The following is a 15,752-nucleotide window of genomic DNA, read 5'->3' as shown; positions in this document are numbered from 1 at the left end:
CGTCTCGTTAGTCTCATTTCAGTTCATTTCGTTTCGTTTCATTTCATGCCGTGTTTCATATTAATCAACTTCATTTCATTTCATAATATCATTTTTCTTATAATTTTTTTTTCAATTACATTAAAATAAGACTTGACCTAAAGGTCTTAGTTACCAGGTCGTAAAATCCCTTCAAAAAATAGTTGTAAATTAACAGGTTTTTAGGCTACCTACTTTACCGACTTTATTTAGAAAGAATAATAGTCCCTGAAACGAACTCATGGATAATATTGAACCCACATTATACAACCGATGTCGTGGATTTTAGGTGAGAAAATTAATTAATTGACATAATTTCTCAGAATTATCAAAATTTATTGAGACTTCTAAGATATTTTTAAAACAAAGCGATGGACAATTTCCAGCGCTTTTTTTCATTGCAATATATTTTTTCACACTTACATACAGTGAGAATATAAGCCGCCATTATTACATATTTGAACCTCAAACAGCATTAAATTTACAACAATATAAACATAATACACTTAATCGGTGATATTATGTTTTTTCTCAAGTTCCCGTCAAAATCCAAAATAATACATTGATAATTTTTTTAATATATAATGATTATCGATAAAGAGAATAATAGGTACGCGTTAATACATTAGAGTGGCAATTTTAGAGTCAGGCGGGTTTTGAAAATAAATCTTCGTGATTATTGGAATCAAGACGTAATTAACTTAAAACTATTCTTTGAATATGTCTACCAATTCTGTTTTTATCGTATGAAAATTCAAACGTAATTTAAATAAAACTCATCAAAAATATTAATTACTAAATAATCCTACACAGCCGATGCACACGAGTACAACTATATCTACCCTCGTCGATTATATTCAAAGGAGCGGGTAAAAGCAAAAGCAAGTCAGGCTCCACCTCTGTGTTTTTTTTTTGGGTCCTTTGATTTTAAAGTTCGAGATGAGAAACAGCCTATTTGTGCTCTAAACTAATGCTGTTACTAATAGTACTACTATTGTAGTGTGTAACTAACAATATTATATAGTGTCTTACTATACAGTGTACTGACATACCAGGTCCTGCTGTTTTATTAAGTATTTATTATAAACTTATTATCCTACTGTTGTGGTTGAATTTTTCACATAAATTTTAATAAATAATGAAATACGATTTATGAAATTCATGGTTCTAAGAATTTCAATAAATGTTAATTTTGTCTATGATTCCCAAAAAGAGAGAAGTAAAGCCAATGCTACAATAAATAAAAAAGGAGGAAAAACAAAAAGAAGTACATAAGTACCTACATGGTACAATTTTACTTCCGTTGTATAGACTAACGTTTTATTTCTATTTATTGTATACATCGCAGTTGCAGTTGATAATATAGTGTGTAAGATTGCAGTAAATGGAAGGTAAATAGCTTCATTAGTTCTAAAGAGATGAGCAAACGATCGGAGTAAAAAATATGTAATTGAAACTCGGTTATTAATTTGGCCACTCGTAAGTAAACTGTTATGGCGTTTATGTCGCTTTTTGAACACAACGCATAACATCAGACTAAATAAGTAAAATTCCGGAATTATTAAATTAATTGAGTAAATTTGAGGTGTATCAATGTAACTGTCATATAAAGTCGAAATATTAATAAAGAACGGAAACGCATAGTGACATCGTACGGCTGATAGGTTATGTTTCCATCTTTTATTGGCATTTTAGGTTTGTTAGAGTGAAAGCGAACACCAGTTAATTGTTTTCTCGGGAAGAATACCGTCAAAAGTGATGTCTGAATGAATTTCTCACGGTTTTTAGACATCCAATCATGGTGGGAAGTGCCCAGTATTGCGTACTTTTGTTCCCTATTCAGGACTGCATTCAACCTCTTGGATTTTGATATTGAAGTAAGTTGTTTATTATGTTTGTAGCTTTTTTACAATTGTTTACATATATACGTACCGAGATAGAATAAATATTTAATTTATATTTTAGGAATTGGAAGAAGCACTTCTCACAGATGGCACAGAAGAATCTGCCAGTTCCCTCCTGACTGAATTGATAGTCCGTCTATTGAACGGTTGTTTAGGCAACAATGACGTTTCTGCATTTAATTATCAGGTAAATGTAGTTTTCTTTTTGTCAAAATAAACAGCTTGAACTTACAATCTTAAAATGTTTATCTTAGTATACTCAAAATAATATGTTCAAAATCAAAATAATAATATATTACCTATTTTTAGATGTATTTAAGAAGATTGTTTAGAAGGAAATGTCAAGAAACTGGCCGGTACAATCCCTTCAATACTGACATTGATTTTCAATTTCTGCCTTTGCGGACAAAGGTAGAAATATTATATGCGTTGTGTGATTTCCGTTTGGATGCTGAAGATGTATTTGATTTATTCAAAAATTTGGAAGCAGAAAGCTTACGAGTAGAACCTCTTGGGTATGTTAATAACTTTACAAATACACAGGATGTACATTGTAATTTTTGAGATTGATTTAATTGTTATCTATGTTTTAGATGGGATGACAATGATTCTGCTTACTGGTATTTCTATGGAACAAGGTTATATCGTGAGGATTTATTGAGAAAACCAAAAGCAAAAACAAAAAAGAAAAAAAGTAAAGAAAGCAGGAAACGTGGCTGGTTTTATGGAGATGACTGGCTTGATGACGATGAGACAGAACGGGTTTGGCAGGTGGTGTGCTTTACGGAAGATGACTGGGCCCACTTGACTGAGAAATTTAGCAAGGCAACAAGCAAAGTTGAAAAGGAATTGTATCGTTCATTATCACAAAACTTCTTACCTGAAATACCCCGATTGTTTCAAGAAAAAGAACGATTACAAAGAAAAAGGTAAAATAATGAGTTTTTCAGTTTTACTTGCTTTACTATACCATACATGGTTAAAAGGGCATTGTTCCAACCAAATTAGTCACTAGTTAGTCAGATAGTTATTACATATTTCTCTCTGTTACAACAGTTAATGAATGAACCAAAACATAAAAAATAAAATGCTTAGCGAAACATTTAATTTTTTGTTATCTCAAACAAGGTAATTTTGATTTTGTTTAAAAACCTCAGTAAAATATTTTCATAAAATCCCTCCAACAAGACAATGCTGCAACTACTAAACTTATTTAGAACTATTGTTTATGGTGAGATATGATTTTATTTGAGCTCACCAATAGCATTAGATATATTATATATTAGTTTTTTTCCAAAAATCAAATTGCTATCACTGTTATATTATATTATATAATATAACTTTACTTTTGCTTTGTATTTGACTGAAAAAATTTTTCCCAATTCCAAAAACTTCGTTTGTGAATAGAAAAGGACTAACCACATTTGTTGCAAAGTACTGTTATAGTCATTCCATGATTCATACAATGATAATAAATATATTTCATATCAGTTACAAAATTTTGTATAATAATATATGTAAAGGGTACACATGCAGAAATAAAAAAAAGCAATTCTGTTTATTTATAACTGTCAAAAGCACAATTTGATGAAACAATTACCAGTAATTTTTAAGTGTAAATTCTTTATTAATAGTATGCCAAAGGTATACCTACCTACCTGACAAAATTAAATACTAGAGAAAGTAATTATAATGTCTTCCATCTGATACCCTCAAGATAGAACTGAGCTACTAATCTATTAGTATTTATAAATTCCAATATTGATTGAATGCCCTCATTTAATTATATACTAATACTAATATTTTGAATTGTCCTTTAAAAAATACCAGTCAATGTTGAATACAATAATTTTTCTCAATTTTAAAATGCTTGCACAAGTCTTTACTGTTATTTTCCTACAGGCTTATTCTGCTGCGAAATATCAGCAAATGTCTGCTATAGCGAATTACGCATGCATTGCGAACACCATAAAATATATTTTAAATAACCAAGCATGTTAAACAGAGCGAATTACTTGATTAGGCAGAATCAAAATAAGTTAAAATATTTTTGCCTTGCCTATAACAGAAAATGGCCTTCAATAAAACTATTCATCTTTGCCTTAATAACTTGCACACATGTGTGGTGAACTATAAAAGAAAAACAAATGTAAGCCTATTATTAATGGTCAACAAAAATTTTCAAGTGCTATAGAATGCCGTTTGTCCCACCTGAAGCCAAGAAAATCTTAACTATAATGTAAAATTAATAATAAGAGACGAGTAAATTTTACTTTTACATTGAGGTTTTTAAACAAAATGCTCACCTATTTTACCTAGATAAACATTTAAAAATAGAAAAATAGTTTAATTTTTTTTATTTAATTCTCTGACTTACTGGATACCTTTTTATAAGGTTGCTTGAATTGCCACGACGTACATCGAGTCGTGTGTTGCAAAAAATTAAGCAGAAGGAAGAAGAAGGTAAACCAAACACACATGATGCTAAACAAGAAAGTCACAAAAAGGACACAACAGTTCTTTCACGTGAAAATCGGGCCAAAAGAAGAAACTTACTGAGGTAAAATTTAAAAGCATTTTTCTAATATCTTTAAAAAAATACAGGTTGAACTATGAATAAGATATCTCCTACATACTTTGAGAGTATAATTTTGCCATATAGGCAATCATCTGTTTTTTTTTCCCGGTTTGGTAAGTTATGGAAAACCAATGTTTCATTTCGATTCATTTTGCAGATCTAAGTCTGTGTCATCAGACACTTCAGCAAATACAGAAAATAATACAGAAGATATGCCACAGAAAGTGTCAAAACGTGCAAAGAGTCAAGAAAAAAAGTCAAAAAACTCCTCTTCATCTCAAAAGGGTGAACCCCCACCAGAACCTCCAGTGAAACCTGGGAGAAAAACTAACAATTCTTTAGCATCTGCAACTGGCCAAATCTTAATACCAGATAATGATGAACCACAAAACAGTACTCGGAAAAAGCTGAAAACATCACAAATGTAATAAAATCATAATAAAATTGAAACAGCAAGTATATTAATTGTGTCATGTAAAGTATCTTTGTGTTAAACAAAAAAATATTTCAGATTCAGTCAAAGTGAGGAAGATATACAAACGGATATGTATAAGGTCTTGGAACAGTTAACTGCACATGAAGATGCATGGCCTTTTATGGATCCTGTAGAGGAAGAATATGCTCCAAATTATTATGCAGTAATCAGAAGACCTATGGACTTGCGTAAAATGGAAGAGAGACTTGACAGTGGCTATTATACAGACTTTGCTATGTTTAAAGCTGATTTCAAATTAATTGTGAACAATTGCCGTCTGTATAATGGACAAGACAATGGTAAGTCTGCTGACTTATAACAGTTTATATTTTAAAGCATTAAATATAGCAACACTAAATTAATTATGTGTGATATTTTTCATGTTTTGATTTAAAAAAACTATGATTACTCAAGCATTAGAAACTATAGTAATAAGTCTCTGTATTTTGTGGGACCAATTAAATCTAGTGTGTTTTCAAATATTTTATCTGATCTGATCTGAATATGATTGTTAATTAAACAATGTCTATTTTGAGTACTAAAAGATAAACAACATACAACATGACACAACATGCACAACATCATATTGTAAAAATAGTCAAAACATACTTGAAACTGTTGAAATGGGAAATCTTTTGTGTTGTTGCTGCCTCATATATAACTGAAATGGGAAATCTTTTGTGTTGTTGCTGCCTCATATATAACTATAATATATAGCAGCAATTCTGGTCTTTGTATAAGTTAAAAATAGAATAAATTATTGGATTACTTCATATAATGAGCAGATTTTTACAATTTGTTCATTTTAATAATGAACTTTTAGTCAAGAATGTATAACTAGTATTTTACACAACAGTTTGAATTTTGAAAATAAACACCAAAGTTTGTACCAATAAAATAACCTTGATAAAAACAAGATGATCCTTTTTTTCATTGCACCACTCGTGACTGGTGCACTTTACATCTATTACCTGGAAAAGAGAAAATTCTAATACATTGCACTTTTAAAAATATTTCTTGCGAAATGTTTTCAAATTAAAGAACAAAAGTCCCTTTATACTATTTTTTCAGTTGTATGACATGTCTTTCAAACCAGAATTGAAAGGAGTCCATTAAGATAGGTACCGGCTTGATTGTGGCAATTATGATATTCATGTGCAAAGGTGCTCACTTATATAGGTAGAAAGCAAAATGGTGGAAAACCAATACTTATCATTTTATATATTTTTCTTCAATGTGGTATCAAAACCAGCTACAAACAATACAACTTTATTGTTTTGTTGGATTATATCCTGAACCTTGTCTCTGTGGGTACTACTACTATGCCTATTTCTACCCTGAACCAATGACATGATATTTATGGGGGTGTTGTTCTGAGTCTACACTAGACAAACTACTTGTTGCTAATAAGAACAGCTCATATGTAAGATAAGGTGTATCCCTTATTTAAGTGAAAATAAAAAAAATATGATTCTTAACCTAATATTTTTGTAAAAAAAATTGGTAACATGCAACTCTGACAGGTTGCACGAATGTATTTTTTTTTTCTGTTAATGAAACAAATCCCCTTGGAAAGCTATCAAATAATCTTAAATCAGTGAGTGAGTTCACATTATTAGACATTTTTTTAATTCAACAAAGACTTTTAATAACTTTGTTTTATGTTGGATTCAACGACTTCCCGCCGTGCGCACTAAGTCGTCAGTCCACCTGGTTGGAGGACGCCCCACGCTCCCCATCCGTGGCCTTCATTCGAGGACTTTCCTCCTCCACCTGGCGTCGCTGGCTCGACAGATGTGACCGGCCCATTGCCACTTCAGCCTGCTAACTTTGAGAGCTATGTCGTCGACTTTGGTTCTCGTTGTATGCGGAAGGCGGAGGACCGCATTATGTGGAAGGCATTCGGGAAGGCCTATGTCCAGCAGTGGGCACATAAAGGCTGATGATGATGATGATGATGTTGGATTTGTTTGAGAGTTTTATTGCTGTGCCATTATAGTGTACCCAAGGCACTTTGTGGATTCCCACCGCCTAAAATATTAAGAATAACAACACTGTTATACTTACATTCAAATTGCATTCATAATTCAATATTTTTTGTTGCAGAGTACACAATGATGGTTGACAATCTGCAAACAGCATTCGATCGTTTAACAGAAAAATATATGCATAGACTTTCATCTTCTGATGAAGAGATTGCTGTTGAATATCAATTACCGACTCCATCAAGGAAACATAAGTTAAAATCCAGTGAATCTCCAACCCATCACAAGAGGAAGAAAAGAAAATCTCATTCAGATTCAGGTAAAAAGAAAGAAAAGTCTTATAATTAATTAACAAATTTACAGATAATGTTTGTAAATATAAAAAAAAAACTGAAATTTCTTTTTGTATTTTTGTAATTTCACATGTTTTATTTATTTTTTATTTATTACGTAGATAGGTGGACGAGCTCACAGCTCACCTGGTTTTAAGTGGTTACTGGAGCCTATAGACATTTACAACGTAAATGCGCCACCCACCTTGAGATGTAAGTTCTAAGGTCTAGTTACCACGGATGCCCCACCTTTCAAGCCGAAACGCATTACTGCTTCCCAGCAGAAATAGGCGCACCTACCCGTGCGGACTCACAAGAGGTCCTATCACCAGTAATTAAGCAAATTATAATTTTGCGGGTTTGATTTTTATTACACGATGTTTTTCCTTCACGGCGGAAGTCGATCGTGAACATTTGTTAACTACGCATTTCATTCCAAAAATTTGGTACCCGCCGGCGGGATTTGAACACCGTTGCATCGCTAGATACGAATGCACCGGACGTTTTATTCTTTAGGCCACGACGACTTCAAAATGTTAATGTGTGGTATTATACATATATATTAATAGAACAATAGTTCTGGATATCAAAACTCCTTTACTGGGAAAAGTTTCAGTTTCATGGCTGAAGAATTGAAGAACAGCACCATTAAAAATACACAGAATTCCATAATAATGACTTTTTTTTAGAATTTTATATAATTTTTTATTACTACAGGTGAACCAAAATCAAGTTCATCTGATACTATCCAAGAAAGTAAAAAAGAAGATATAGCACCTGATTTAGAAGAACCAAAAATTAAAGAATCTCATAAAAACAAAGAAGGTAAGACAAAGAAGAAACGGAAAGGTCACCATCGTCATGGCAAACATTCCAAAAACCATAAGAAAGAATCCCGTAAGTCTGAGCATGGTGAATCTAAAAGTAAGCATAATAAAAAACAAAAGCACTCAAAGAATAAAAATAAAGATGGTAAAAAAATAAAACAAAAAAAGAAGAAGAGCAAACATCATGATTCAGAAAGTACCGAAGTTTTGAAGCGGGCTGTATCTCAAGAGTCTATTGAAAGCTCGAATAGAAGTCGAAGTGCAAGTCCTCTGCCCTCTATACATACGCCGACTCCGTCACCACAAGAAGTAGAACAGACCGATAATACTGAACAATTAACAGACCCTGATTTCTTCAAAGATAAATATGACAAAATAAAGGAAAGGAGACGAAATGCTGCAAAAGATGCTTTTGAATCACTGTTGGATTACAAACAAAAAAGTACTGATAAACAAAAACAAAACATTAACTTACCAGAGAAGGATAAAAACCAAAAGTTGACTGAGACAATAGAAAAATTAAAAGCTAAAAATGAAAAGTTTAAAGATAACTCAACATTTAACAGCCTTTTTTCAACAAGTAACGACGAAAACTGCAAAGAAGTAAATAATAAAGAGTCTCCTAATAATGAAGGTTCTGATGAAGGAGAACAAAAAAAGAAATCCAGGAAAGGTAATAAAAAGAATGCTGCTAAAAATGAATCTGCATCAGAAGCATTGGAACAAGCAGTAAAAGATATCAGCAAATGGTTTGATGATGCGCCTAAAAGTTCAACAGTAAGCTCCCCATGCGATAGTCCGGCTCAGACAGTATCTACGGAAGAGCAAGATAGTCGTTTAGATGACGAACTTTCCCAAGGAGAAAAATCTTCGGTTTCTAGAAAAGAAGTAACTCGTAAGCGACCCTCCTCACGTGAACCTAAGTTGGTCAAAAGAAGGGAAATTCAAAGAACCATAGAAAGGCTACAGCCTGGTAAAAGCAAAGGCAATTTATTAACAAACATACCCAGTAAAGTAGAAAAAGCCGAAGAGACTATTTCAACTGGTCCGTTAACGAAAGCGCGTGAACTTAATAAAACAGAAGAAACGAGTAGTCCCAAGCTTAGCCTCGGCTCTGTTTTGCCGACAGTAGAATTTACAATAGGAAATGATCACAATTTCGGTAACAAGGATGAAGTTCCTGAAGAGGACCAGAACAATATGTCAAAACCACAAGAACTAAGTTCCCAAAAAGATGATATAACAGAAGAAACTTTAAATGAAAAAGCTACTGAAACTGTTGTTATTCAAACTTCTAAAAAGGATGCCGAAGTAGAAACAGAGCCAACTACTATCGTTAAACCAAATCAGGAAAAGGCTACACCAAATTTAAGCGCATGGTTTAAAGCATTTGGAGCGCCTAAAAGCACACCCCCGTCTCATGCTTCTTTGAAAAAGAAAAACGAAGAGACTGATGCTGAAGAAAAACATGAAAGTACAAATAGTGAGAATAAACCTCTTAGTCCTAAACATGGAACGAAATACGATTCTCCTGTTGGTCCCGAAACACCTAATCCAGAAGGAGGGGATAGTCCTCATCCTAGCATAAATGCAACACCTCGACAGCGACGAACCAGTACTGGAAGTTCAATGTCTGAACGTTCGTCATTTAGTCAAGATCTCGATTCGCCCAGACATCAAATGTCGCATACTTCACCCTTACTTCATTCACCTGCTTCACCTAGAACTGAAGATTTCCAGAAAATTAGCTACCCTATCATTAATGGCACTGTGAGAGCTGGATTCTATCATGACACGACATCACTTAAAAGTAGCCCCGAAAAAAGTTGCAGTCCACGCGAAGGACCTCAGTCGCCATACTCTACATATGCTCAACATGTTTATGCTTCCAATAATGTGACTGGATCGACGACCCCTCATTATTTTATTGATCATACTAAAAGTCCATTGCCTGCCTATAACCACAACCCACCTCCTTTTTATGACACTTCAAAAGCACCCCTCGTTACTAAATCAGCTCGAGTTCATGACGACTACACGTCCCTTGGCCCCGAAACATATCAACAGAGTCAATACACGGGCCCATTTTCTCCTGCTTATACACCATATGCACAAGTATCTGCCGCAAATTACACTCACTCACAACACACACCACAAGCATCAATCGTTAATAGTAATGCAAGTGTTCCAGCTCCGGCTCCATCGGTAGTTGAAAAAACAGCAACTGCTTCGTTTCCTGTTAAGAAACGAACTTATAGCGAAATTGATCAAACAACGCTGACTCCACAAACCAATAATACTCCCAAAACAAACGAAAACAAGGATATTACTGTCGTATCCCATCATAACAAAGTGGAATATCAAAAAACTTCTCAAACTGTACATGCTACGTCTTCAATGTCTTCTACATCCGTTGATGACATCGCTTTAGCTTTAAGTGAAAAATCTGAAATGGCTAAATTAAATAATATGCGGGATAAGCCCGCCGTAGAATATCATAAACCTGACGAACGAGATAAAAAATATGAAAGTCGAGAAATAAATAATGAAATGTATAAACAAACCAAACAAGATGTATCAGGCCTTGACTTAAAAAAGCCTGTAACGAGTAATACCAAAAAAGATAACATTGATATGGTTAATATGGGCTATTTAAATCCAGAAAATGAAAGAAGAAATAACATCGAGGCGCGCGATGAAATTGCAGCTTCAGTGGCCAGAGAAATCCAGAAAACTAATTCAAAATGTCAGCATATTGAGTCAGTGGCAATAAATCTTGGCATCAGTAATCAGTCTATCCAGAAAACACAAAATTTAAATTCCAATCCGAATAATATCCCTCCGGCACATTCACAGGAAAGATCACACAGTGATCTTAGTATTAATCAGATCATGGCTCATACACATCATGGTCAATATGATACGATTACAAGCGCACAGGCCATAGGTGGTTTCTCGATGAACGATATAGAATTAGCCAATAAAAAACTATACGGTTGCAATACGACATCTTCCTCGACGGCCATTGATTACGGTAATTGGAAAATAACAAACCAAATTCGAAAACAGGAATTACTCCCGTCTGATTATTCAGCTGCCTACACTACAAATGCCGATAAACATAAAAATGATACAAATCCAAATACTTCGATAAATTATAGTAAAAATACGCAAAACCATCAGTACACTGCTTACAACACGACAAGGAATAGTGTTCAGAGAACTGAACTACAACAAAATCATTCTTCCGAGTTAAGAATACCAAATCCCAGAGGAGTACTTAAAAATGATCACTTAAATATGTCTTCCTCTATAAACGAAAACGATATAGCAGCGAAAAACATTGAAAATCATGCAAAAGCTCAAAAAGCTGAGAAACTAGTGCAAAATCATCCTCTTGTTACTTCAAACCCTTATAAGCCCCCATACAGTTCACATTCTAGCATTCCTCTAGAAACAATACGAAATTTACCTAATATTCCACAAATGCTAGAAAGATATTCAAACGACGAAAGATATCTGTCAACATTTGCCGGTGGAACATCAGCATTATACCACGAAAAGCAATTTCAAATGGCCCAAATGTTCAATAAAACTATGTCTGCAGCTGAAATGCATCACTCGAATTCACCAGTAAGCTTGGCCTACTCTCAGTCTTCAATACCGAATGCAACGAAAGATAATGGTATTTATAAACCTCCTATACTGACGACACAAGCTGATATAAGACCAAAAACAAAAAGGAGACGGGTGCAAGAATCAAAAACCGCAGTGGTTGGAAATCAAACTTATCATCACACACCATCGTGCAGTGCAGATGTTTTGTCGTCAGTCAAACAGAGTATGATCCCTAGTAGTGCTTTTAATTTTGGTTCATCTACAAATATGACCCTCGGCACGGGCCTGTATGGTGAAAACAGTGGCTTTTCAATAGAAGATTTTAGAAATAGCACTGCAAATCAATTAATGGCAGCAAATTATATGGTAGCTGCTGTGGCCCATCAACAGCGAAATAATGCCGAAGCTACTGCCGAAAAACTCGTGAAGCCTGCTCATCAAAATTCCACACACACATCCAGCTCCTTCCCATTTATAGGTCATTCCCAAGTAAGGGCTGGATATCCTTTTGTTGGAGATCCGTCATCACCGCTGTATCAGCAGTATTTACAAAGACACCAAGAGGAACTGCTTAGACAAACAGGTGCGCAGATCATGAGTCTGTATCCTGCAGGATATCCTGCTGGGTTGGGTGTAAGACAACCATACGACTCTATTAATAGGCCTTCCTGGCTCTAAAATTCGCAATGCGAAATTATGATACACATATACATAATTATAAACGTTGTTATAGAAAATTGTAATTTATATTGTTTGTAGAATCAAAGTAGATTTTTGTAAAAATATATTGCAACAGTGCTAATTTAATTTACTACATGACAAATTAAATATTATTAAACCTTTAAATAAGCGGTTCTAAATTAATTATATAGTGAAATTTTCAAGCTCTCGTAATTGATAATATATGTGATAACACGGAGAAACAAATTATTTAATGAAATTATATTTGAAAATGTGAGAAGTTATTTTCAGTTTCCTTTAAAAGCTGTGAATGCAAAGGCTGCTCATAAATAACTAGGTTTACCCTTGCTTTAAAATATATTTCGAAATCTACATTTTGCACTAAATCTTTTTTTAGCAAGTGAGCAAAGTGTAGTCTACCTACGACTAGTATATAAATTTCGGAATTACCCCAAACCTAGATTACATAATAGTTATATAGATTTTAAATTTCATAGCATAATAATTGTGTAATAGAAAAATAAAAATCACTCGATTTCTGTCAACAAGAGTTTTATTAAATGCCATTTTTTGTTGTTGTTTTTTTTACCAAAAATGTCTACGAATCTTTAAGGTTATGCAAATAATTTATGCGATTCTATTTAGTTATTCACCCTTTAAAATAATAGACAAATTTCTATGTTCTAGCTGTTAACTACTTCACTCAGAAGAAATAAATGTAAAGAAGTTTTAACTTACGAACCTTGAAAATGGTAACCAGTTTTTAGAACTTTGGTTCCACTATATAACAGTAAATTACACCGGAGGAAGACCCCTTCCACTTTCAACTTTAAAACGTTCATCTGTTGATTTACATTTATTAGCAGCCTTACAGCTTCAAATGAATATAAATGATATATATATATAATATATATATATATATATATATATATATATAAGTAGGTACTTTATGTAATGTTGATACAAATTTACTGTAAAACTGTTGCTTTGTTGTAAATTTTTAAAATATATTAAAGTTGCGAAGAGTACCTTAGAATTTAACCAGAACTCTGCATAATAATTTAATGTTTACGCTTTCATGCTTCTTATTAGCTTTAATTTACTCGTACATAATACAGTAATGTCACAATAAACGTTATTTAATTTTTTATTTACGTTAGACTACTTAATCTATTTTGTTATGTAAATATTTCTCTTATTTTATTTACAAATAATGTGTTAGTATTTACTCTCATATAAGTATATTTTTGTTAGAATTAATTCAACTAATCATTGGAAGCATAGTGTTAAGAAGATCATAAGAGAAATACTTATTGAAATTATTATTCTAATGTAAAAGATGGAAATAAAGATTTCTGAAACAGTAGTTTTTTTAGTTTCTTATTGCTTTCATAAACGTATCAAACGCATAGTATAGTTAAATAGTAGCAAAAAATACTGGATCCTCCTGGGTTTGTGTCTGTAGCACAAACATTTTTCCAAATATTTGGTTGAAAGTAGGAAATCGTTCAGTATCATGAATTGAATACGGGAAAATTTTTGTTATTTGTAACGCAGACACATCAAAGGCGTGCGCCACATGGCAGAGTTAATATTTTAGAAAAAAAAATCATAAACGTACATTTTTAACTTCAGGAAGATTTGTGCCAGGCACGCTTTTGTCAAAGTTCTAAAATGCCGTCACATCGATGGTTGTCGCCATATCCTGATAGAATTCAAGATGCTACAAGGACTCTACGCTCGCTCCCTCGCAACGCTCAAGTACTCGCTGTGTTTTACATCATCAGCAGTGACGTAATTTGGACTTAATATTACAATATCTAAATAAAAAATCAGTCATGGCAATGGATGCTTGATTTTGAACAATTGCTAATAAAAGCGAAAAGAAGACGGACCACCCGGAAAAAGGAAACTGCCTCATTCTTCGGACAGACTCTTGTCATAATTGTGCTAGAAAATATAAGAATGTAATTCCAGATTGGTAGGTATGTTTGTATTACAGGTGTTTTGGAAAAAGTTTGAAAGCAGCGTCCACGCAATAATATTCTCTTTCGCCATGATAATCTGACGGCCAGACGAAAAGCCAAATCTTCAGGAGTGGAATTTTTCATTTATCCGTCTTAAAGGTAATTTCGATGTGACGCCTTACTATTTCTATTTATTTCCGAAAACAAAAGTTTAGCAGAATCCAATTTTAAAATACTAACAAAGCTGTCATAAGTAGTATTTGAAAAGGCGATGGAGACTCCTAAAGTACATTGAACCCACTGTTTTTATTCAAACGTATGAAACCCTTGAGTAAACGGCGACAGCGTAGAAAACGAAGCTTGGATTGTAAAGATAATTATTTTAAATAACGTTAAATATGATAACAGTTACTGTTTGTTCCTTTTGCTATTCCAAAAGTTAGTGTTGCCCTTGTATATTTTCATAGTGGTGAATAAAAGGCATGAGAAAATAACGCGTACGTAAGAATGTTTGCATGAATTCACACGGTTTGTCTATTATTAAGTGGTTACCGGAGACCCTATGGACATACATCATGTGTGGTGCTATGTATATTCTATTCTATCTATTTTTCAAATGCTCTGCAAAGATTAACCCCGTTGGTGGCTGTACAAAGAACTACATATGATTTCGTTGGTTCAGAATGTGAAAACTTGCCTACTTCGAGGGACTGAGTAGACGGAAATTCAATTCTATGAAAGTGCGCAAGCTAACATAGTAATATTTTTTTCTTAAAGTAGGTACTCAAAGTTACTTTTAACGCTTGCTTCTGAAATAATAAATGCCTTTCATAAGTTGCAGATCAATAAAATTGCAGCGGCGCGGTGCAGCAATTGCGCCTGGGGTGGGGAGTTGGAATATTGATCTGAATGACCTAATTTATCTCGTATTAACCTTTCCCAGTTGCATATCAAATCTCTATCTATACTAATATATAAATCTACAGTGGTTTTCACGGATGTTCCGTTATAACTACTGAACCATGCATCCGATTGACTTGAAACTTGGTATCCATGTATAAAATACATGTAATTAATGAATAGGCTAATATTTATATCAGTGTTGGATTTAAGATAATATTTATATAGTCCCTAAACAAGTTGCGGGGGCGTTAATGATGAGAATCTTTGTGGGGGTGAGAAAAAATAATGTTAATTTTAAATGCCCAGCGAAGCGGACGGGTACAGCTAGTCTCATTATAAAACTGAGCATTTTACAGATGTTTTGGCATGTCATATAATAGTAAATAATATAAAAGAAGCTGATGGGAATGGCAGTTTCGTACAGTGCGACGGAAACCATCACCTACTTTTAGATCAGATCGCAG

At 33.5% G+C, this 15,752-nt stretch overlaps 1 protein-coding gene across 5 annotated transcripts; it reads left to right on the top strand.

Annotated features, from left to right (window-relative positions):
- The first annotated feature begins 239 nt into the window (after nt 1–239).
- LOC114245134 (uncharacterized) lies at nt 240–12,963 on the top strand. Of its 5 annotated transcripts, none has more exons than XM_089729525.1 (10): nt 240–307; nt 1,714–1,895; nt 1,984–2,109; nt 2,232–2,437; nt 2,516–2,851; nt 4,318–4,482; nt 4,658–4,924; nt 5,012–5,274; nt 7,082–7,279; nt 8,010–12,963. In XM_089729525.1, the coding sequence occupies exons 2-10, from the start codon at nt 1,785–1,787 to the stop codon at nt 12,413–12,415; spliced, it is 6,078 nt and encodes a 2,025-aa protein (XP_089585651.1). In that variant the 5' UTR covers nt 240–307; nt 1,714–1,784; the 3' UTR covers nt 12,416–12,963. The 5 variants fall into 5 exon arrangements, with proteins under 5 accessions (XP_089585651.1, XP_089585657.1, XP_028032957.2 ...); XM_089729531.1 differs by having other exon boundaries at nt 247–307; nt 1,807–1,895; XM_028177156.2 differs by lacking the exon at nt 240–307 and adding an exon at nt 1,254–1,409.
- The last annotated feature ends 2,789 nt before the right edge of the window (nt 12,964–15,752 follow it).

The sequence above is a fragment of the Bombyx mandarina genome, chromosome 01 (genome assembly GCF_030267445.1).
Source record: "Bombyx mandarina strain Sakado chromosome 01, ASM3026744v2".
Taxonomy (NCBI): Eukaryota; Metazoa; Arthropoda; class Insecta; order Lepidoptera; family Bombycidae; genus Bombyx; species Bombyx mandarina.
The sequence above is the reverse complement of the archived record's forward strand: the minus strand, read 5'-3'. Positions and strand labels throughout refer to the sequence as shown.

Coding starts and splice junctions, on each gene's coding strand:
- LOC114245134 (XM_089729525.1), top strand. CDS start 1,785: ATGAATTTCTCACGGTTTTTAGACATCCAATCATGGTGGGAAGTGCCC. Junction 2,438..2,515: donor TTACGAGTAGAACCTCTTGG/GTATGTTAATAA, acceptor TCTATGTTTTAG/ATGGGATGACAATGATTCTG. Junction 5,275..7,081: donor GTATAATGGACAAGACAATG/GTAAGTCTGCTG, acceptor TTTTTGTTGCAG/AGTACACAATGATGGTTGAC.